At 42.7% G+C, this 24,255-nt stretch overlaps 1 protein-coding gene across 26 annotated transcripts in view; it reads right to left on the reverse strand.

The window, feature by feature from the left end:
• Trpm3 (transient receptor potential cation channel subfamily M member 3) overlaps positions 1-24,255 on the reverse strand; it is an 886,635-nt gene that overhangs the window by 112,868 nt on the left and 749,512 nt on the right. For all 26 annotated transcript variants that reach the window (XM_085834108.1, XM_085834113.1, XM_085834114.1 and 23 more), the window contains 3 exons: positions 6,241-6,341; positions 4,771-4,905; positions 711-761 (listed from right to left, as the gene is read on the reverse strand). In XM_085834108.1, the coding sequence (XP_085690234.1) occupies positions 711-761; positions 4,771-4,905; positions 6,241-6,341 (287 nt within the window). The remainder of the gene's footprint in view (positions 1-710; positions 762-4,770; positions 4,906-6,240; positions 6,342-24,255) is intronic.

A 24,255-nucleotide genomic window follows, 5' to 3' on the forward strand; every position in this document is an offset into this window, starting at 1 on the left:
GCCTGTGTAACAATGCTGCGTATCTCATCGTGGGTAAGCCTCGGTCAATGCTGCTTTTCCTCGATAAAGGATTGGTGGTGGTGTTAGCATGCGACCAATCACTGAAAATAGTCATTACTTCCTTACCCTTCATTGTCCTCTGTAAACTGAACAACTCACTTGTATATGCCAGTTTTATAAAGAATCCAATGAATAGATTGGCATAAAATATACTTTGGAAAAATAAAATGTTAGGAGAATGGGACGTTGAGAGGATTCACCTATTCTTGGGTATTCTCACTATATATACATATATATATATATATATATATATATATATATATATATATATATATGAAGGCTGTTACGATGTTGCCAGGAGCCAGCAGGAATGTACTTATTGTGGAAAGGTATTATGGGAACTGATTCCCCAACAGATACAGGTAACGGCATAAATCCACATTGGCATGGGGGAAAGCCTAGAATTCGCTACAGAAAAGCATTACATTCAACGAGAGCATCTAAAACCATGGCGACTGGAGGAAGGACCATAGCGGCGCTGTCAGCAGAGCTGTCCGAGCTACAAAGCAGATGCACATACATCACTCTGCAATGGAGGGGGCCGGCAGGGAGGTGGAAACAGGGCAGGGCAGCTCATGCAGAACAGTCATAGTCTCTCACAGGAAGCACTCAGGACAGGGCCTCCGACCTGCGGTCTAGAGGATTCTTACCTTTTTGACATCCCTGACCAAGTGGTACAATGTATTTGAGGGCCCATGTCTCTGAAAACGATAAAGAACAATCAAACAGTTTTGCTAGTCAGGGGTTCCAGGTGGCGAGGCAAGAGGATGCTGGAAGGAAGGGTTCTGACCGGTGGAGGGCAGCTCTGTGTGCTGGACCTTGTTCTACGTGCTCAGTTGTATAAGTTACTTTGAAACCAGGACTGATAGAACTTTGGATCACAAGTTCTCCAAGAAAATGTGTCTGAAGGTCTAAGTTCAAACTTAGTAAGACTGTTTGACCCCTAGTAGATATCTAGGCCAACTGGTGTAGAAAGAACTAAATTTTTTTTTTCCGAGACTGGGTTTCTCTATGTAGCCCTGACTGTCCTGGAACTCACTCTGTAGACCAGGCTGGCCTCGAACTCAGAAATCCACCTGCCTCTGTCTCCCAAGTGCTGGGATCAAAGGCGTGTGCCACCACGCCCAGCTGAAAGAACTAATTTTACTGCAGAAGAAAGCAAAGGAGTTCTGTCACACTGTTCTAGAAACTTAAATTTCTTTAGTGTCGTTTTCCAAGTTGTCATTGAAAACTTGTCTCAAAAAAGCATTGGCCAGCTTTTTCTGCAAAAGGCCAGAAATGAAATAGTGAACACTTGTGGACCATGCAGTCTTTATCCAATCTGTTTCGTGGTTATTATTGTATGAAGGAAACTATAGACTATACATAAACAAGTGATCTTGGCTACGTTTCAATAAAACTTTATTCACAGTAACAGAAAATGAAATTCCGTATAATATTTTTAGGAGAGGGTTTTACTGTGTAACCGCAGCTGGCCTCAGAAATCATAACTCCCCACCTTCTGAATTCTGGGATTATATGCAGCTGCTACTATACCCAGCCAGATTTCATAAATTTTAGTATGTCACAGAATATTGCATTTCTTTGGTTGTTTCAGACATTGAATATAGAGCACAGTTATCCATAGCTCCCAGGCTGTGCAGAAATGGTGGATTGGCTTTATATTTTGGTGACAGTTCCCTGACATCGAACTAGAGGAAAGCTCATAAGCTGGTTGTGGAAAAAGAAGTCAGGAAAAGGTATGCGTGTAAATAAAGTAAATGCCTACAAATAAATTAAATGACTTGCTATTCCCTCGTCTTTCAGGTGTAGGGATGTGACGTACAGAGCACCCAATGAAATTTGAATGTCAGACGGGCAATGATACCCCATGCAATATTGGGAATACATAGTCAGCCCTCTGTACTTACAGTGTCTGCATCTGTGGAGCCCACCAACTGGATTAAACATGCTTGCTGTATGTGTAGGATCGTGTCTGTATTGACTATGCGCAGTTACTTTTCCTAGCATCATTTCTTTGAAGATACCGCCTAGTAACTATTTACATGGTGTTTATCTTACATACGACATTGCATGTGTGAGTGCCAAGTCCCTGATTTAGTTGCTTCATTATTTAGCTTCTGGGAAGAGGTTACTTAAAAAAAAAAAAAAAAGGACAATATGTGCTGGTTTTGTGAACATCAATGTCATTTAGATGATGAATTTGAACATCTGAAGTCTCCCCCCCCCCCCACCGTGCTATTACATCCTTCAAAGGTATGAAGGATAAGCACATCTATGCTAACAATCATTGCTTATCTGAACTCCAAATTTTGCTGGTGTGCTGCAGCTATTGGCTAAGTCTGGCAACCTGATTGGAGGATCTAAAACAGTGGTGATGCTCTGGGGCTGAGGCTCCTGGTCCCAAACTTGGGTATAGTCATCACAGAGGTTACTGTGACTTGATTTTCTCCTCTCTAGAATGTCGGTGATAGCATTGCTTCATCTGCTAGGTCTATTTGAGAGTTCAATAATGCAATAATTCCTCTTAAAGCTGTTAAAATAGTGCTTAGCATTCAAGGTGTGCTAGACATCATTATTATTACTGTTGGCATTTACTGTCTCATATTCTTCTCAACATTGCACTGCAGGTGACCACCACTTGTTGATGGGAGCACTACAGGTGACCACCACCTGTTGATGGGAGCACTACAGGTGACCACCACCTGTGGATGGGAGCACTGCAGGTGACTACCACCTGTTTGATGATGGGAGCACTGCAGGTGACTACCACCTGTTGATGGGAGCCCTGCAGGTGACTACCACCTGTGGATGGGAGCACTGCAGGTGACTACCACCTGTTTGATGATGGGAGCACTGCAGGTGACTACCACCTGTTGATGGGAGCCCTGCAGGTGACCACCACCTGTGGATGGGAGCACTACAGGTGACCACCACCTGTTGATGGGAGCACTACAGGTGACCACCACCTGTGGATGGGAGCACTGCAGGTGACTACCACCTGTTTGATGATGGGAGCACTGCAGGTGACTACCACCTGTTGATGGGAGCCCTGCAGGTGACCACCACCTGTGTATGGGAGCACTGCAGGTGACTACCACCTGTTTGATGATGGGAGCACTGCAGGTGACTACCACCTGTTGATGGGAGCCCTGCAGGTGACCACCACCTGTGGATGGGAGTGATGAGACCTTGGCTTGAGGTCTAGGAACAGGCTTCTTTCTTTCCTTCTTTTCCAGGCTTTGGAATGACCCTTCGTACTGCCATAACTCTCTAACTGATTTCTAAGTCATGATGGCCATTATTCATTACTGTAAGTCTCAGTGTGTTGAGGCAAGACAAGCTTGTAGGGGAAGCAGAAGTCTGGATCTATTCTGCCAGCCGACTTACTTCCTGCAGTGACATTAAGATGAAGCTAGCTGCTATTACCTACCATCTGCCTTTAGTCCGGGCCAGTCCATAGCTCTATCCCATCACACTCAGGGTGCTGGGACAGACATTGTGGCCAGTGAATCAAAAGGCAGCCTCTGAAAAGAGGCTTAAATTTGTTACTGAGTTCTTTCTGCCGTTGTTGTTATTCAGAGATCTAGGACGTTTAATCAACTACTTCTTAGTCTCTGTGTATGCTTTACACTTTTGTGACTACAGAATTCATGTTGCATTTCCTACGAGTACAGCAGTGGGGGAGATGAGGCTGTTAGGTGATAGGTGACTTGGTTACAAGGGTACCTTCTTTGTAAGTGGAATTGAGGGCTAGACAGAAGTGGGTTCATATTTCTGTACTTCCAACCATTCTGTCGTTTGCCCCTTTCAGTGGACACATTCTGGAAAGACAAAGTGACTCTCACTATGTAGTGAAGCTACTGGCACCTTGATCTTGGACTTCCAGCCTCCAGAACTGTGACAAAGGAAAGCATGTTCTTTATAAATTACTCAGCCTCAGGCATTCTGTTGTAGCCGCACAAATAGACTAAGACTGCCACAGTTTTCTCATCTGTGAAATGGTAAAAAAAAAAAATCAGTTCTTTAAACACACTTGGCTTTTTAGTGAATGCCACTGCAGAGAACAGCCATTACCACAACATGTTTTTGGATGATTCCAGGGTATTTTATACTTTCTATCATGGTGTGGGGGTGCAGGGTGTGTGTGTGTGCATGTGTGCATGTGTGTATGTGTATGTGCGTGTGCATGTGTGTGTGTGCATGTGTGTATGTGTGTGCATGTGTGTATGTGTGTGTGCATGTGCATGTATGTGTGTGTGCATGTGTGTATGTGTGTGTGCGAACTTAATAGCTCCGAGGATGGCATAGTGATACAAGCTACTTAATAAGCATCATTTGATGGTTGGTGCTAAACCAACCCTCCTTGCACTATTTGTCACCAACACCCCCCTAGGCTTACAGAGTGCGTGTGTTCCAATTGACAGGGACCTGCTTGTGGTTTTGAGTTAGAATCTGAGAACAACGCCCTATGGTGATCACAACACCTTTTGCCTAAGATGCTGACAACTGAGCAGTTAGAACAAGTGAGTTCTTGGTGACTCGGTGTCTGTCGTCTATTCAGGTGTGAGGGAATGCGCGTGAGGAATGACGCATGCATCACAGGAGAGACAGGAAGAGAATCACAGGCATGGGGCTGTGGGGCAGGCAGGAGGAGGGAAACAAACAGAAGAGAAAGAGAAATGAAAAGGCATCTTAGCTTGGCCCTACCGTATTGTACAGTTCCTCTAGTCTGGAGATGGTGAGAAAACGGTGCATGCTTACTCCATTTTCTATGAGTAATTTCACAAAATCCACTCTGTCCAGGACTAGGGCATCCAGCATGGCTTGCTCCAGGGACCCTACCTGCAATTCAAGACATCCACTTAGCCTGCCCATGTCAGAGAAGAGCAGTTCCTCTGTGCTCACCCAGAAGGCTTGATATCTGCAAGTCTCTAGATGAACCAGACAGAGCCAGTGCTCCGATGCCAGGTGGCACCCCTGGTCCTGGAAGCACAGGTCTTGGGAAACAGAAGTCAAGGACTCCAGGTCTAGAAGCTACTTTCTCTCCTAAGTCTCTTTCTTGTTCTGGAGCCTCAGGATCCAAGGTCTTCCTCCTGATGGATTCTCTGGCTAGTTTTCTGCTGTGCCTGTACAGGTGGCACTAGACACTTTCCTGCCTACCTTTCCTTCTTTCCTAGGCTCTGAATGAGAGCCCGGGCTGACTTGAGGATAGGAACCCAGGAAAACATAGCTGAGGGCCAAACAGGCCTGGACAGGTGTGCAGGTGTGTAGTAACGGACACTCCGGAGGCAAGCTGGTATCACATAACTTAAGAACAATGTATTTTCTGGGTTGGAGCTCTGGACTGGCTGTGATTTGTATTCTTCTCACGTTTCTCTCATTTTTTTCCAACGTCCAGATTCCTTGACAAATACGCTCCCCGATTAGAAATCCTTGAACTCTATAAGGACAAGTGCTCAGTGGTGACCAGAGCTCCTGGGGATGGAAGGTTCAAAGAGTCTTACTTCCAAGCTGCTGCTGGACTGCCACCCGTGGATGCGTGCGCACATCACCCAATGGCCCATTTCCCAAGTTATGATTTTTGACAGTCAAATGACGGGGGAAAGAAAAAAGCCACGGACAGTTATATAAAGCTTTGGTTCACTTGTGCTGGGATAAGCCGACCTGTGCTCAACCACCAGGACCAGATGGTACCTGTACACAGAGGCCTGGCCCATTAGCAAACCAGCAGGAATGTGCCGCCATTTGGTGGCAGCAGCTTCCTCCTTCTGCTCGCCTAAAAGACAACCAGAAACATGCGAATCCTCTCTCTCTCTCTCTCTCTCTCTCTCTCTCTCTCTCTCTCTCTCACTCCCTCCCTCCCTCCATTCCTCTAAATTTTAACTTTTTTATAACTGTATCCTCAAAGATTGAATAATAAGATAGGCTATGCGTCCAAAAATTGCTAAGAGCCAGGGAACTTTTAGTGGTGCGCTTAGCAATATCGTCCACTAGGTGGCAGCATGTTCCCAAACACGAGACTGCTGCCCAGCCACATGCTGTGCTATGTAAAAGAAGATTCTTCCATCCCTGCCCCAACCCCGCCCAAATTTCTGATCCACTTTCAAAGGTTCCGTAAAAACCCTTGTCAAGCGCGTGGTGGCTTTTCAAGGGCAACGACGACGACGTATACTCTACCGGCCACTGCTGCCCGTAAATAAAGATCTGGCTGCGAGCGATGTCAACTCTGTTCCAGGCTAAAGCTAAGCTCAGTTGGTCTGGGGCGGATGCATTGGCGCCTGTATAAAGTGGGACGGAAAAACACAACAAAACAAAACAAAAACAAAGAAACAAAAAAAAAAGACAAGAGAAACACAGTAGTTAGTTATGCCACGAAGACCCTTCCAGACACTTCTTCGTCGATTCCTCCTCTCCACAGCCAAACTAAGGAGCCGTGTGACTCCATTCCACTAATGACATTTTGTGTGTGTTGTGTGTCTGTGCGCACGCGCGGGCAGGGGATCCTTCTTTGCCACGGTCTGATTTCCTGTGCACTGTAGATTATCTATCTTCTATCTATCTATCTATCTATCTATCTATCTATCTATCTATCTATCTACTGTTTATTTTAAAGACAGGATGGGGCACTCATTCCTGGCTTGGCTTCCTCGATGTTGGAATAGCAGGTGAGTGTCGCCATGCCCGACATCGATTGCATTTCAATACCCAATAGCCACGTGTGACTAGAAGCACATATAACATTTCTGTCTCTACAGAAGGTTCTGCTGTGATAGGCATGCTGTCCACACATGCGGACTCTCAGCAGCTGCCTGTGTGACTGAGAACAGGTACAGCCTAGAAGGTAGTGGGGATATCTTGCATCCTCTGCTGCCCATCTTGTGGTTGGGTGAGATAGGACCTCTCTAAGCCACTGTTCTGCCAGCTAGAAAATGAGAACAATAAAAATTATCCTATCTTATTTAATAGAGATGCCCTGCGACCAAAATGGAACCATATATGTGAGTTCACATGTCAACAGGTTTTTTCCCCCATTGATACCCTTGGCGTATGGAGTAAGAGACCTCACTGCACCCTGGTCCATTTTTACTCTACTGAATATCCGACTAGCAGGGGAGAGGAGAAAACAGAAAGCACTCTCTTTTGGCTCAGAGAATTTGAAAAGTGAACATATGTTTGGCAAGCTCTTAGGAATTTCCATGTGTTGTGCTAAGGAATGTCCCAAGCGGTCCTAGACATTGGCTCTTGCTATCGGCACCGGGCAGATGAAGACGCACAAGTCCAGGGTGGCTAGAGTGACAGGGAAAGGTCACACATCTCCTAACAGAATGCACAGAAGCATTTATTATGGTGCAGTGACATTCTAGCCAGAGCCAGCCATTGTGAATTCTGACCATCCCCACAGGCTCCTCCTTGGGGAAGGTTAGAATCAATATGAGGGCCCGCTTCCTGCTGACCACACTATGAATGTATGCGACCTCCACATGGGGCTGCTTGTCAGCATTATCTGGAGATCTTTACACGAAGGCTGTGACAGCCCCACACCAATTCCATCACATTGCCAGGAGTCTCTAAAGCCCCCAGATGTTCCCTGTGTGCATCAGGAACAGGAATCTACGGACCCAGATGCCTCTTTTTTTTTTTTTTTTTTTTTTAAAAGATTTATTTATTTATTTATTATATGTAAGTACACTGTAGCTGTCTTCAGACACTCCAGAAGAGGGCGCCAGATCTCGTTACGGATGGTTGTGAGCCACCATGTGGTTGCTGGGATTTGAACTCTGGACCTTCGGAAGAGCAGTCGGGTGCTCTTACCCACTGAGCCATCTCACTAGCCCCAGATGCCTCTTTTTGTGTGTGACCACCCCATGCCTTTTTCTTCTGTACTCTGCAGATCGATACTAAGAATGAAGCAGCAAACATCACTGGGGGTGGGGGAGGGGGGCGGGAGGGGGCAGGGGCGGGGAGAGGATGTAAAGAGCTTGCTAAGTAAGCACGGGACCTTAGCTCAGTCCCCAGTAGGGACATAAAAGCTGAGCATGAGTGTTTTGTGCCTTTGATCCAGTGCTGGAACAGGGGTGACAGAGACAGGAGGATCCCTGGGATTTGCTGGCCCGTGGGTCTAGTTGAATTGATATGCTCCAGGTTCAGTGAAGCATTGTCTCAAAATAAGATAGAGAGCGACACCTGGGGTTTACACGTGAACACATGCACACATATGTATATACAGCTATATACACACACATGGCCATATACACATATGTATGTACAGCTCTATACATACACATGGGCATATACATACACCTGTACAGAAAGAGGCAAATATAGAGGAAAGACAGGCAGATAGACACACACACACACACACACACACACACACACACACACACACACACACAGAGAGAGAGAGAGAGAGAGAGAGAGAGAGAGAGAGAGAGAGAGAGAGAGAGAGAGAGAGAGAGAGAGAGAGAGAGAGAGAGAGAGAGAGAGAGAGAGAGAGAGATTGAGAATCGTAGGCAAACAGCTGGACATGGTGGCTCACTCCATAATTCCAGCACTTGAGAGGTCGGGACAGGAGTGCTACTGTGAGTTCTAGACTAACCTGGGCTACAGGATGAGACACTGTCTCAAAAATCAACGAACCAACCACCAACCAAACAACCGCGCATGCACTCAACTGAAGTGATTTGTGCAAACAGTGTTCATCAGCGGATTGTTTCAGCACTTCTCAAGCTTGAGCACAGGTGTCTAACCCGGCATGCCCCTGCAGACCCTTGTGGCTCACCTCTACATTCTGACTCAGGAGTTCCGGGTGGAGCCTGAGGTTTGGCATTTTTTTCTTTTTTATTATATAGGAGGTTGGACCCAGGGCTAGGCAAATGCTCCACCCTGAGGTCCATCTCCAGCCCCGAGCCTGTGCATTCTAACAGGTTTTCAGAAGATGCTGTTGCCCCCCCTCCTGGGACAATCCTTGAGTGATAAATTTCTTGAGAACTTTGGGTTGTGTTTCCTTCACAGGTCTGACTTTGGAGTCCACAAGTTGATGGTTTTAGTCTAAGCCACATTCTTGGAGTGACTTGATTACTGTTTGAAATAATGTCTATTAATTTGATTCATGCAGAGAATTTTTTATCAGGGCTGGAGAGATGGCTCAGCAGTTAAGAGCACTAGCTACTCTTCCAGAGGACCCAGGTTCAATTCCCAGCACCCACATGACAGCTCATGTCTGTCTGTAACTCCTGTTCCAGGGGATCTGACCCTCTCACCCAGATTTACATGTAGTCAAATCACCAATGTACATAAAACAAAGATAAAATAATAAAAAAGAAAATCATTTATCGTCACAGATAACAACAGGGATTGCAAACTCGCGTCAAGGTAATGGAGATATGAGAACGCGTATGCCCTAACCTGGAGGAGGAAAAAGGGAAGGCTCACAGAAGGTGGCATTTTAAACCATTTCTTATTTTCCCTCTTTTAAAAGTCTATTTTTGTATTTTAGTTGACACGGTAAGTCCATGTTTATGGGCTATGGTGTGACATTGAGACACATGTACACTGTATCTATGAATAAGATTAGAATCACTCAGACAGAACATTTGTGTGTATGTACTGAGAACATGCAATCCCCTTTAGTATCTGTTTTAGAAATATAGTCAATTGTAAACCCTAGTTTTCCTATAGCGCTACAGCACAGTAGACGTTACTCCTCTTACCCCTGCACGCATTAAACACCCCTCTCCACCCTCTACCCCTTCCTTCCCCATACCACCCATCTCTCTACTTCCATGATATCAATGTTTAGTTTCCAAATCTAAGAGGAACTTGTAGTATTTGCCTTTCTGGGCTACATTTTTTTTTTTAAACTTAGCATAATGTCCTCCAGTTTCATTTCTGTGGCAAATGACGTGTTTCCCCAGGTGGGTTTTGTGTGTGTGTGTGTGTGTGTGTGTGAGTGTGTGTGTGCGTGTGTGTGTGTGTGTGTGAGAGTGTGTGTGTGAGTGTGTGTGTGTGAGAGTGTGTGTGTGTGAGTGTGTGTGTGTGAGTGTGTGTGTGTGAGTGTGTGTGTGTGAGAGAGTGTGTGTGTGAGTGTGTGTGTGTGAGTGTGTGTGTGAGTGTGTGTGAGTGTGTGTGTGAGTGTGTGTGTGAGAGAAAGTGTGTGTGTGAGTGTGTGTGTGTGTGTGTGTGTGTGAATAGTATTGCATTTTGTATAAATACACATTTCTTTAACTGTTCATTTGGTGATGGACATCTGAGTTGATTCCATATTCTGAGTATTATGAATGGTGCTGCCATAAACACACAAGCCCAAATGTCTCTCTGCTGTACTGATTTGGACATGGGATAGCCACATCACACAGTAGGGCCACATCACACAGTAGGTCTGTTTTCTCTAAAAGATGTTTTTGTAAGATTTATTTATTTTGTTTTATGTGATGATTTGGCCTGAATGTTTGTGTATATACCATGTGCATGCCTGGAGCCTGCAGAGGTCAGAAGGGGGTGTCAGATCCCTTAGAACTGAAGCTAGAGAGGGTTGTGAGCCACAAGGGCTCTGAACTGCTGAACTGCTGAACTGATGGCTTTAACATCATCTTCAACTCTCCTTTCTTTCTTTCTTTCTTTCTTTCTTTCTTTCTTTCTTTCTTTCTTTCTTTCTTTCTTTCTCTCTCTCTCTCTCTCTCTCTCTCTTTCTCTCTCTCTCTCTCTCTCTCTCTCTCTCTCTCTGTCTCTCTCTTTCTAATAAAGGTTATATCAATTTAATTTTAAGCTGGAGAGAGAGAGAGAGAGAGAGAGAGAGAGAGAGAGAGAGAGAGAGAGAGAGAGACTTCTTTCACTGGTCCTCTGGTTGATGCTCACATGCTGGGATGGTTTAGCCATCCCTGTCATCATTTATGCATCACAGGTTTGTACACTACCCAAGTCAATAGCAGTACAGGTCTGAGCAAGAGCCTACAGAGACGGGAGTGATTGAGGTCAAGGGGGGCTATGGGTCTGAATGTAATTAGGAAAGTGTCAAATAAAAACATGAAGTCAATGAATTTTGGCTTTTCAAAAATTGAAAATACATCACTCACGGACCGTCCTGGATGACAGTTTGGATCAGTACAAGTGATAAACCACCGAGCTTGTTCAGGACTGTGACAGTTCGGCATCGAAATTCTTGTATTCAGGGAGATGCCTCTGTCTTGAGTAAGGTTGTATGGTGGCTTACACCGCCCTTAATTGGCTGTACACTGGAATTTCCTGCAGAAGTTTAATACACTCTTGCCTGAGATGCATCCCTAGAGATGCTGGTCAACCTGGTCCTAGGCACTGCATGCTCTAAAAGCTCTCCATGTGCTGGACATGGAAAGCAATATCGTGTGTATAACACACATCCATTAGTTGGCTTACCTTTCCCTCATGTATTTCACATCCAAACATACTAATACTTAGCACTTGGTAGACACTATGTCAGAATGGACACCAAGTCGAGAAAGACCAAATCCTTCATCTTCAGAACTTACAGTCTGGAGAGAACGCTCTAGTGTACTAGACCAGCCATGTGGTGTACCTACCCAGCGTATATTTACTGGATACATTTGTTCCCAGGCACTGTTTGGGTTTACCCAGCACGGTGATCATCGAACCTGCGGACATCCTCTTAACGAAGGTTACAGTGTCCCAATCATGGTGGGTCAGCACTCAGAAACCAAGCAAACTAGTCCACAATAGACTTCCAGAGTGACTCTCTGCCCACTTGAGGAGCTGTGCCATTCTCCCAGTGTATTTGTGGCCTGTATCTGTACAAACAAACAATGGTGTCAGCACTGTGCTGACTTCCTAATACTGCTTGCTGCCATGACAATAGTGTACCAACCAGCTGGTGCAATCCATTGGCAGGCTATCCTCAATAATAAGGGCTGGAGATAGTGTCTGGGAGTAGCCTTGAAGGCACAGGTATTTGAGTTCTTTGGGCTCTCTGGTTGACTGCAGAGAGTTAGGAAATGTCTTGAGGAATTGAACTAGGTCTGGATTCCATATGCATCCTGACTTGAATTCAGGGCACACACCCATACACCCTGCTTCCAGGGCTGATGGGTGTGGGGCCTTAGTACGTTTGAGCAAAGCCTTTGCAAACCTGGATACAGGGTCATGATGATAGGAACAAGGAATGTGGAGAGGTATGAGGGTGAGTAGGGAGGAGATGTGTAAAATCGTCTAGAAGGAGGAAGGGCCAACAACACTGTCATAATATGGGCACCAATACACGTATTAATTGCCATCATAGTGGTTTGATTATTATCTCTCTGCAGGAGGCTGGTCAAGTTGGAAGTACACAAATTATGATCACATGGAGCCTCAAGGGATGAATTGCCAGACATTTCAGTAGAGAAATAATGTGTGCAGGAATTTGGCTCTCTTCATCTCCTGCTGTATTTAAGAGTTCAGAGCTGTGCATGGTGTGTACAAGGCACATCATGTCTTAGTCTCTTTGCATTAAAAGACAATGCCATAAAAGTGGCAGCTTACAAAGAATATAAATTAGTTTTTTTTGACAGTGTGGAGGCCTGAAAATCCAAGATCCAAAGGCCCCCAGGTTTGATGCTTGGTGAAGGCCCACAGTGCTTGCTCTGTGTTCCAGTACGGGAATAGTCAAAGCGTGGACACAGCCCCACAGCACGCGATGCAGTAACCCTGGTGACTGAGATAAGATCCTAAGGGAACTTCACACGTGATTTTTTTTCCAGTGAAAGGAGAAATCACTTGGTTTTAAAAGAACAGGAAAAAAAATTATGTGGTAACGTTGTAGGATTCACAGGCAGAACAAGCATTCTCTGGGACAATGTTAAGGAAAGCTTGTGTTACGGCCACAGTGCGCGCTAAGTCTTTGCTTCTTCAGTGTCTTCACATACCTACACAGGCATCGTATCATCTCACATCACAACAGAGATGAGCACAGGGCAGGAAGATACATTGCCGTATATGTACATGCTTATAGTCTTTGTGTACATGTGATGGTGGTGGTGGTGGTGTGTGCCTGTTGTCTGTGAATGTGGGCATACACGTATAGGACAGAGGTTAGCCTTGAGTGTCAATCTCCACCTTCCACCTTTTCCAGAGAAAAAGGGCCTCTTTTTCTCTGCTAAATACCCTAAGCTAGCTGGCATATGCATTTTCAGGCTTCTGGGATTACAGCTGTGCATGCTAGCACATCTGGATTTCCAAGCGCCCAGAGGATTTGAGGTTAAATCTTCATGTCTGCACAAGCAGGTTCTTTTCCCACCTGGTTATCTTCCTAGCCCCAGGCAAATTATTTTGAGACCACATCCATAAAAACTGAATCACAAAATATTGTTATAAGTATTCAGCTTTATTAATTGCTGTACACATTAAGCTTTACATTGGTTATGTATGTATGTATGTATGTATGTATGTATGTATGTATGTATGTATGTATGTAAAAAACACTCTGTATATGGGCTCAGTTCCGTCTATGGTTTCAGGCATGTGCTGGGGGGTCTGAAATGTGTCCTCAGAGATGAAGGGCAGCGACTGTATTCAAAGTTCATCTTTTTCCTTTCTCAGAAACATTCTATAAAGACTATGATTCTTTTGTTAATGCATTTTGCTCTTTTGTTATTTTCCGTAGACTATCTCTGTGTGTAGTCTATGCTAATCTGTTTTTATTATTTATCATTTAATGAGTTGGGGTTATAATGGGCCCAGGGTAGCATTCCAAGCTAGTTATTATTCACAACTGGAAGGCTTTCTCCTAAGCTATGATAAAATCGAGCTCTCTTCTGCAAGCTTGGCTTATCCATATAATCCTGCATGCAGTCCACCTCCTCTCTTTCTATACTCATAGTTGGGGTCAGGAGAAATGCACCGCTGTTGTATCATACTTGTTCTTGCGCATGCTGCTGCAGACAAAAGAGATCATGTTGCATCCTGGGGTGCTCCTCATATCTAGGAGTAAGTTTTTGGGGGTGTATTCTAGAGGAACACTGCTGTTGGATTTTCTCTCATACTCTGCCCTGTTCTCCAACATGGCTCCTGCATACACAGGTATTTTGGAGTATATTTCTTAGTTTCACTAAAATATAATTGCTTGGTTTTCCTCTTGCTCATTGGTTAGGCAATTTTGGAGGCTTTCTAGGAGAGGGAGGGGAGAGTGATGACTTTATATGGTCCCTTGTGTGTTGGAAATCAGAAGGTTATATGGATGAGAGAGTTTCTTAACCAGGGGTCTTCACAGAGGAGCATAGCCCTAACTGCAGGATGAAGATAGATTGGCAGGAATGTGCTCAGCCAGAAGAAGAAGGCTCCTTTAAGAGATCACTGTATTTAATCAAATTAAGAAATCTAAGATGGGGAAAAGTAATCAAAACCAAGGATATATATATATATATAAAGAAGCCACATGGAAACATACTATTTTATAAGCCTATAAAAATATACTACTAATATAAAAGTGTGAACCAAGGTATTCATTATGGATTAAAAAATGTTCCTACTAAAAGCCATGGGTTACTAAATGAAAACCCTAGTGCTAGGGAGGTCCCAGAAACAACACCGACTGTTGTCATTGCTCCCGACTGTCCACCAGAGCCCTATGGTAAGGTCATGTTATTGAAGACAGATAGCATATACTTTGATCACACGTCACAGGGAAAATAAAACTGGGAGTGAGCTGGCAGCTTCTTCCTTGCTGACTACCCCTCATAGTTCTGGGAGAGTCATATACAGTCAAATCCAGCTGTGAATCCTGTGAGCTACAATAATGCCATGCCAGGCAAAGTATGTCTCCAAGAGTAATAGTGGAATGACTGTTATAGGGATAACCAAGTGCTTTATGATTGTATTTGAGACCCAGTCCACAAGAGGAAATTTATGCTAGATTAAACTTAGTCAATATCCTATGGCTGGGAAGGTCCCTAGGTAGAGACCCACTATTACTGTTTTAGTAAATGGCTGTGCTATCAAACTGCCTTTCAAACACTTAAGTTTATACCTATAGATCAGTGCTCTTTTCAGTCTCCATCAAACGTGCATCTTACTACAATAGGTGGCAGTTAATGTAGAAACGAGTAACTTGCTGAAGTGCCAAGAATAGATGATGGTGGAATGTTTGACTCTAAATAGTACATCTATAGCACCCTCTATGAGGCTCAGGGAACACTGGAGAAGACGGGGCTGAAGATGTAGGAGCCAGAGACTGTGAAATGTGAAGCAAAAGGGATATCTTTGGGTCATGAACTCACTACAGCTGTGGTTACCTGCAAAGAAGAAGCTCCAGCCTGACAGCATTTCACGAAGAGCTCATGAAGTGCCCCGCCCCCACACCCCGCACCACTGCTTATTGGCAGTTAATGGTTATCAGAAGGTGTGTGTGTGTGTCATTTTCTTTAATGGTATATTCACTGACATTTTGCCATTACTCCAAAAATAACCTCCCCAGCACATTTTGGCAAGAAACTCTAAACCCAGTGGGCTACATATAAAAAGGAGACAGAGAAGCAGGAGGGATTTGTTGAGAGAATGGGAGGGACATCGGAGAGAGGAGTGGGAAAAGGACTAAATTCATTATATGAATGGATGAAACTGTCAATCAAACAAAAATTTCTGGCACAGTACTGAGGGGTGAAAATAACCAAAAATTTAGTTTATACATGTTTGAAAATTTCAAAAAAAAAAAAAAAAGATTCTAAAGGCCTAGTGGTGCTAAGCAAATAATAGCTTCTCTTTGCAGAAGATTGAGACCATTACAGAAAGCCACAACTGATTCAAATGCAGATAACCACTGACAGTGTGGTACCCAACTCCAGTTGGTACACCAACAACACAACTCCTATACCTACGGCTCAGGGAACCTCATGAAAGAGGGGGTAGAAAAAGTGTAAGAGCCAGAGAAGCAGCAATCCTGCTGTGATACTGTGTCTTCTAGACAGGACAGGGAAGCCATGTCTGAGGAATGCCAACAATATAGATGCCTGGAAAAATGACGACCCCAACTGAGATGTAAGTGTAGAAGGGGAGGGAACCACATAGGGTCCAAACCCTAGATAAAGGGCTACAAGCTGTTGATGACTGCTTCGAAATGGAGAATCAAAGTCTTCCTTGGGGGTAGGTCCTCTAACTGGTTATCCAGCTCAAGGAGTCAGCCATAAAACCATAGGCATTCAACCAACACTAAACAGACTGAATAAATTGTGTTTATATATTAAATCCCCCTTCTCTCTGTCTCACATTGCATATATGCAATTCAACAATGAGAGTCCATGAATAGATTTTGGAGGGTGCAGGATAGAGTTGGGGTACATGAGAGGGGTTGGGGAAAACAGTGGAGGAGCAAATATGTACCTGTATTTTAACTAAAACACAGATCCTATAGTTTCATTTAGCATCCTTTTAATTTTGATTATAAATGTTGCAACTAAATGCAACAGGGTCTCAGTTAACACAAATCCACCTGCCTTTCATTAAAAGACAACAGGTTCCCCAACTACATGTACATCAGTACTGTGGGAGGAGGAAACGAACTGCAAGGCCCTATCACATGACGTAGGTTGCTAGGATACGCCTCCAATCTTCTGCCCGAGTGGATGGATACTTCTCAGGATACTCTTTCAAGAATGTGGATGCTACATGGAGAAAGACTGGATTCAAAGTTGTAAACACACACACACACACACACACAGACACACACACACACAGACACACACACACGTACTAGATGGGGGTTTGTATATAATTTATTATCCTCTCTTTTTATTGCCTGGATAACTATTTTCTCTTGGTAAAAATAAATGAATCTCAGGAGAAGGCTTAAAAGGCATCAGGAAAGACCAATTTAGTTCTAGCTGAAGAAGTCCCATTTTTATATGTGAGAGACAAAATAAAGCTCTATGAAGGAAGATAGGATAACTTCCTTGGGTTAGAGTAAACAAGAAAGATAATCCCTAACATTTATTTTATGTTTAGCTCGAAGCCAGCACAGTTGCTGAAAATTCCTGTATTGAAGTCTTACAACGACCCACGCGGTTCTGTTACTCCACTTTACAGATGAGCAAATGCAGGCACAGACTCTTGTGCTCGGTGAAGTAGTCAGGGCATGTCAGAGGTGAGATTCAAGCCCAGGCAGTCTGTTTTTGCAGTCCCACCCCAACCCCTGTCAGCTGTTTTTTTTTTTTTTGAGATAGGGTTTCACTGTGTAGTCAAAATTGGCCTCCAACCTGTGAGCCTTCTGCCTCTGTCTCCTGAGTACAGGGTTATAGACTGTGTCAGCACATCAGCTTCCTACTGAAATTCTTACTTCATTTTCCTGCCTGTGCATGGAACAGAGGAACCATCAGGAATGAGACCTGGATTTCTAGCTGGTTTCACTTACTCAAGACATTTTACTGAGCTCCAGTTCTCTGCCAGCCTTTATCATAGGCACTGAGGAAATAGGATGAGCCAAAGTCTCCGCCCTCACTTGAGAACCCACGACGTATTTACATATACATTTCTCCGTCTCCCTTTGGGTTTTATTAGAGAGTTTCCCGTTTGAATAGAGTCCTTTGAAGGACCACTTAATATGCTCTGGCACTTTCTGGAATGACTTCAAATAAAGTCAGCATTCATTTTCGTTGGAATAGCAAATCCTGGTTCTAAATGGTTTCCATCCATGCCTACTAACTCCATTCATTCAGCCATTCCTCCTTGATTGCCATCTCTCATGCCAATCATAATAAATACAGCTCTTGATTTAAATAATCATGCAGTAAATATAAATACATACAAACTAGCAATTTAGGTAATATTTGTTTTATAAAATGATTCTTTATAAACTATTTATCCTTTTTCCTAGATAGGAGTTTGCATATAGGTATAAGTAAGATATAAGTCAAACGATGTGTATTAGTATATCTGGAGAGGTCATTGATTAGGTATCTGAGTGGGTAAAATGAACCCTCTTTGGATTTTGTTCTATACAGTTTGTTATTTGGGACAACTTCTTGTATTAATAAAGTTTTTAAATTGTACATTTTCTTCCAATTGAAAATGCTCTGAAAAAGAAGTTACATTTCACTTTATAACTCTTCAGGCTACATCTGTAGAATAGACTTGGATTTGTATGTAGCTTTCTGCACGTGTTCTGAACTGCAGCACTGCATTTCAAAGGCCTCCACTATATGTTTTTTTTTCCTGAGCCCAGAATTCTTTTTCATTTGAGCTTTTAAAATATATTGTTTATGCTTTGTGATCTGTATTTACTACAGTATTTTGAAACTGTTTCAAATATCTTTGAAGACTTTGCAGCATTGAAAACCCTCTCTCTCTCTCTCTCTCCACACACAACACGCACACACATAGACATACATACATACATACATACATAATGGTGTCCCAGGACTTAGACCATTATCTTTGATATGAGGACTGGCACTCTGGGAGAACTAAGTGAGAGCCCAGCCAGATGGGCACTTCTTGCTTCAGTTTTGACCTCTGACATAGCAGACAAGTAGCACAATTACACCTATGGGCTGGACGTTCTTTGGCTCAAAGAGAATGAGGACTTAGCTGATTCATTATCCATGGTCCTCGGGAAGTGTCTTAGCTCTGCAACACTTAATTCTTTATATATAAAACAAAACAAATAGCGTCTGTCTGAAGACATTGTGTTACAGAGTAAACAGATGGATAAAATAGAAAATGATTATTCATGGAAGCATTACGCCATACAGGATGTAAAGAGAAGGAACCACCTATTTTCTGCCCACAAGAAACACATGCCACCATCAAAGACAGGCGTGACTTTAGAATGAAAGGATGGGAAAGGTAGTCACCACTATCCTAACAACTGACAAAACAGGCTTTAAACTATAACTAGAAAGAAAAGAACAATTAATGAGAAAACCCATTAAGAGGACATTCCTATTTAAACATATATACATTGAACATAGGTTATGCCCAACTATATTAAAAAAAATACTAGTAGATTAGTCCTAGTACCATATAGTGGACACTTCAGTATCTCACTCTGACCAGGTAACATGTCTTCTTGATGAAAATTAAAGTCAAATAAATGAATTAGATGACACCATAGATTAATTGGTAAGATTAAAAGATATCTACAGAACACCACCTTCAAATGTTGTAGAACACACGTTCTCCTGAGCAGTCCATGGAACAGTCTCTCCAATAGGTAATATATCAGAGCACAAAGCAAGTCTCAACAAAAATTGAAATAACCTTGCATTTTACCTGATCACAGTGAAAAAGGACAACAATCAATAGCAACACTCCCCCCCCCTTCCCCGCCCCCAACACATACCAACTCGTAGAGATTAAAGAACACTACTGAGGGATGAATGGGTCCTTGAATAATCAGGAAGGACATAAAAGAAATTCTAAAATTGAAGGAGAATAAAAACAGAGCATCTCAAAACCTGTGGGATACAATGAAACCTGTGGGATACAATGAAACCTGTGGGATACAATGAAACCTGTGGGATACAATGAAACCTGTGGGATACAATGAAACCTGTGGGATACAATGAAAACAGCCATAAAAGAGAAATTCAGGGCTGTAAGTGTTTCCATTCAGAAAACATAAAGATCTCAAGTAAATAACCTAATGATACACTGTAGGTCCCTGGAAAACAATTAGCCAGATCAGATCAGCAGGTGGAAAGAATTCTTTAAAATCAAAGCAGAAATTAACGAAAATGGAAATAGGCTAACAAATACAGATAATATAAAGAATTAAAGAAACAACGAGTTGTTTCTTTGAAAAGATACACAAGATTGACAAACCTTTAGCCAAACTAACCAAAAGAGAAGATGCAAATTAATACAGTCAGGGATGAAAAGGGAACCACTACAATGTATGTCAGTGAATTTCCGAAAATCTAAATACCACTCTCTACAAAACTGGAAAGTCCAAAAGAAATTGATGCATTTTTGAATGTATATGGCCTACTAAAATTAAATCAAAATGAGATAAACAATGTAAAGATTTATTGATCTTCTTTTACACATATGAATATTCTGTTTGCATGTATTTGTGAATCACACATGGTGGTACAGATGGAGGCCAGGAGAGAGTGTTGAGTCTCCCAGAACTGGAGTTACAGATGGTTGCGAGTCTTCCTACTGGTGCCAGGAACCTTACTGTAGGTTCTTTGCAAATGCATCAAGTATTCTTAACTACTGAGTGGTCTCTTTAACCCGGAGATAAACAATTTGAACAGATCCTTAGCAAATAGTTAAGCAGTAATTAAATAGTTAAAGCAGTAATTAAAAATCCCCATACTTAGAAGAAGAAGAAGAAGAAGAAGAAGAAGAAGAAGAAGAAGAAGAAGAAGAAGAAGAAGAAGAAGAAGAAGAAAGCTCAAATGGATTCACCAGTGAAATTTGTCAGGCTGTACGTAATGTCTTAGCTGTAGCCATAAAGTCAAAGAAGAAAAAGGGGTAAAATCAGGAAATGGAGAAATCAAAGTGTCTATTTACAAATAATACGATTCTGTATATAAGAGACCCTAAAGTCTGTTGGAGAATTCTTAGAACTGAACTAATAAACAGTCCTAGCAAAGTGGCAGGATCAAAAATTAACACACAAAATCCAGTAGATTTCCTATATGGCAATGGCAAACACAGTGAGACAGAAACCAAGGTAACAATTCCATTCCCAGTAGCTTCAAAATGCATAGTTTGTAATAAACTAAAGATGTCAAAGACCAACAAGCTAAGGCTGTGAAATACTTCTACAACAAACCCTTTAAGGATAGGAGAAAGAAACTAAGGAAGACATTAGGAGATGGGAAGACTTTCTTGCTCTGCTCGTGGAGCAGGATCAGTAGTGGGAAATGCCTATCCTATCAAAAGTGGTCTACAGTTTCAGTGCCATCCTAGTCAACATTCTATGATTTTATTCCTAGAAAGAGAAATTATAAAATTCACATGGAAGCACAAAAGAAACTGGATAGATAAGATCAATTCTGATCAAGAAGAAGAGTTATAACCTTAGAAGTACCATCGCACACAGTTGATACTACAAAGCCACGGTACAAAACCAACATGATCCTGGCACCAAAACAGACATGCAAACCAGTAAAACACAACAGAGGAAACAGACAGACGCAGTCACCTGATTTTGAAAAAAAAAACACACACACACATTAGAGAAAAGATAGTGTTTTCAGTAATATTCTGGAAATACTGGGTGTCTAAGCGTAAATATCTAAATATAGGAGAAACTATATTCTTATTTCTCACCTTGCACAGAAATCAACCTTAGTTGGATTGAAAGACCTGAATATGAGACCCAAAACTTTGAAATGCCCCCCAGAAAACTGTAGAAAGTACACTTGAAAATATAGGCATAGGTAATCTCTAGAGTTAGTTGTTATAGTTGTGTCTGTTTAGAGAAAGTACCCAAGGAGCTAAAGGGATCTGCAACCCTATAGGTGGAACAACATGATGAACTAACCAGTACCCCGGAGCTCTTGTCTCTAGCTGCATATGTATCGAAAGATGGCCTAGTCGGCCATCACTGGAAAGAGAGGCCCATTGGACTTGCAAACTTTATATGCCCCAATACAGGGGAATGCCAGGGCCAAAAGAATGGGAATGGGTGGGTAGGGAAGTGGGGGGGGGTATGGGGGACTTTTGGGATAGCATTGGAAATGTAATTGAGGAAAATACGTAATAAAAAAAAGAATTATTTTGGTTGCTACTTGCAAGTGTAATTTTGCTATTATGAATAATAATGTAAATATCTGTGTTTTCGGATGGTCTCAGGTGACCTCTGTAAAAGGGTCATTTGATCCACCAAAGGGGCTATAGGTTGAGAATTTCTGATCTAAAATATATGAAGAACTGAAGAAACCGAATATCAAAGAAACAATTTAAAAAAAAATGGATCACAGAACAGAGCAGAGAATTCTCAAAGGAAGAAATACAAATGGCTAACAGTATATAGAAAGTACTCAACATCGTTATCCACAAGGGAAGTCTAAATTTCAACTGTTATGAGATTCTCTCACACCCTACTCAGAATGATCAAAGGACCACAGATGCTGGTGAGGACGTGGGGAAAGAACTCCCTATCCACTAGCCGTGGGAGTGTACACTGGTTTCCACCGTGAGAAACAGTGTGGTCTTATTGCTCTTCTTGGCTTACAGCAGCTGTAGCTTCCTCCACAGGAGTTGTGTAAAATGAATCTAGTCCATTTCCAAGTATGGTTGTGAGAGGAACTCAAGAGGTTCTCCTCCTAGCTGAAGAGCAATTGACAATGGGGGCGTTGTTTTTCTTCAGGGTTGTGGCTGCTGCTAAGTTGCTCATGCTCTGGTGGGCACCCATGGGTAGGCAGGCAGCACAGACTGGATTCAGTGGATTATTTAAGGAGACGAAGACCTGAGGTTTGGATGGGGAAATGCTGGGGAGATGTGGGGAGTTAAGGGGTAGTTTGGATTGGATATGATAAAGCAATATCATATCAATACATAAAATTGTCAAATAATAGATGAAATATTCTAAGAAAGCATTATGCAAAGATTTTAGTGTACTCTTGATGATAACTATTACCAAACTAATAATCATAGCTTAGGAAATATGCCAGTTGCTAACACTCCTCGATGGAGAATTTACCAGTTGGACCATTAATACAGCATCCTCTGTGGTCAATGTGAACTGCTGGCTGCTATGGACTTTCCACAAAATTATACTCCATGATCAAAGAGAGAGTCTGAGTATGAAGTTCAGATAGTCCTTAAATTCCTAGGGCTTACACCTGTCAGAATTGCCAGTTTGTGTTAGGAGTGACTCTATGACAGAGCATGGGGTGTCAATCCAATCTACATTTTGGCTTTCTCTTCAGCTTCTTTCCCTGAATGTTTCTCCCTGAAGTTTGCCGAGCTTATGATAAACAGAGGAGTAAGGCTGTTACAATGCAAGAGTCTGAATGCAGATGGAGATGCCGTGTTTACTTTACAGAATGAGTAAGGAATGTAATTTTAAGAAGATTGGTTGTTCAATATGAGCTAACCAGTACCCCCAGAGCTCGTGTCTCTATCTGCATTTGTAGCAGAGGATGGCCTAGTTGGCCATCAGTGGGAGGAGAGGCCCCTTGGTCTTGCGGAGAGTCTAGGCCCCAGTATAGGGAGATGCCAGGGCCAGGAAGTGGGAGTGAGTGGGTTGGGGAGCAGGGGGAGGGGGGAAGGTATAGGGGATTTTTGGAGAGGAAACTAGGAAAGGGGGATAGCATTTGAAATGGAAATAAAAAAATAAAGGAAGATTGGTTGTTCATTTTTCTGGTTTGTTCAGGTTGTGGAGACCGGGAATTCTCCATATGAGCCACAGGTACCCCTATTTATAGAAACCTAATACGGTTTCTCTGGCAGCATCCTCAAGGTTGCCTGGTACAGGAGGACATATTGGCACTTGGCTCAAGCAGCCAATAGAACTGTTGCACCCGTCCTGATGACACTACCTGTCTTCACTGGTCATGGCTGGCTGGTAGCTCTTTAGGAACATCGTCAGGTTCCTTTTCCTCTCACTATAGAGTCTTTCTTGCCAAGAGCTGGATTTCTCCATTACCTGGCCCCCTCTCCTCTTCATTTCCAGGGCCAGGGATGACAATGCCAGGGTGATTAAGCCTTGGTGTGATTTTCCTCTTAGTGATTAGACTCAGTTATTTCTCAGAAAGTCTACTCACTTTGAAGAAGTGCTTCCGTTTTTTATTTCGGAGCTGAGCATTAGTCTTTTGTGGGCCAAAGCTAGAGTACAACCTCCCAAAGTTAGGTGTGTAAATGTGTACTCAGTCTCTTTGTGATATATAGCCAAGAGTTTCTACCATGAACATTCCCCTTATATCCTTAGGTCCCAACAATATATGCAAGAAGAAAAGGTTGAACGGACTTATGTGGCTTATGATTTATGATATTGAAAAGCTCTGTGTGTTTCTTTTTCTAAAATTCACTTAAATGAACGGGTTCTCTTTGCTGTGCTCTTTCTGCCGTATGAGAAGCCAAGCCTTTACCAGCCTCTCCCTTGGTAATAGAGAACCATGGGAACACATCCCTGTTGTATGCACAATAGGCAAAGTAGAGAAACATATGACTGATGTGAGATTGAGAATAGAATACAAATCCTTACTCTTGAACTGATTATTTATTATATGTCAAGAATGACTTTGTTTTTACAGCTGTATGAATAAAATTGCTGCC

The sequence above is a fragment of the Mus caroli genome, unplaced genomic scaffold (genome assembly GCF_978045245.1).
Source record: "Mus caroli unplaced genomic scaffold, Mus_caroli_1 scaffold_20, whole genome shotgun sequence".
In the NCBI taxonomy this organism is placed as follows: domain Eukaryota; kingdom Metazoa; phylum Chordata; class Mammalia; order Rodentia; family Muridae; genus Mus; species Mus caroli.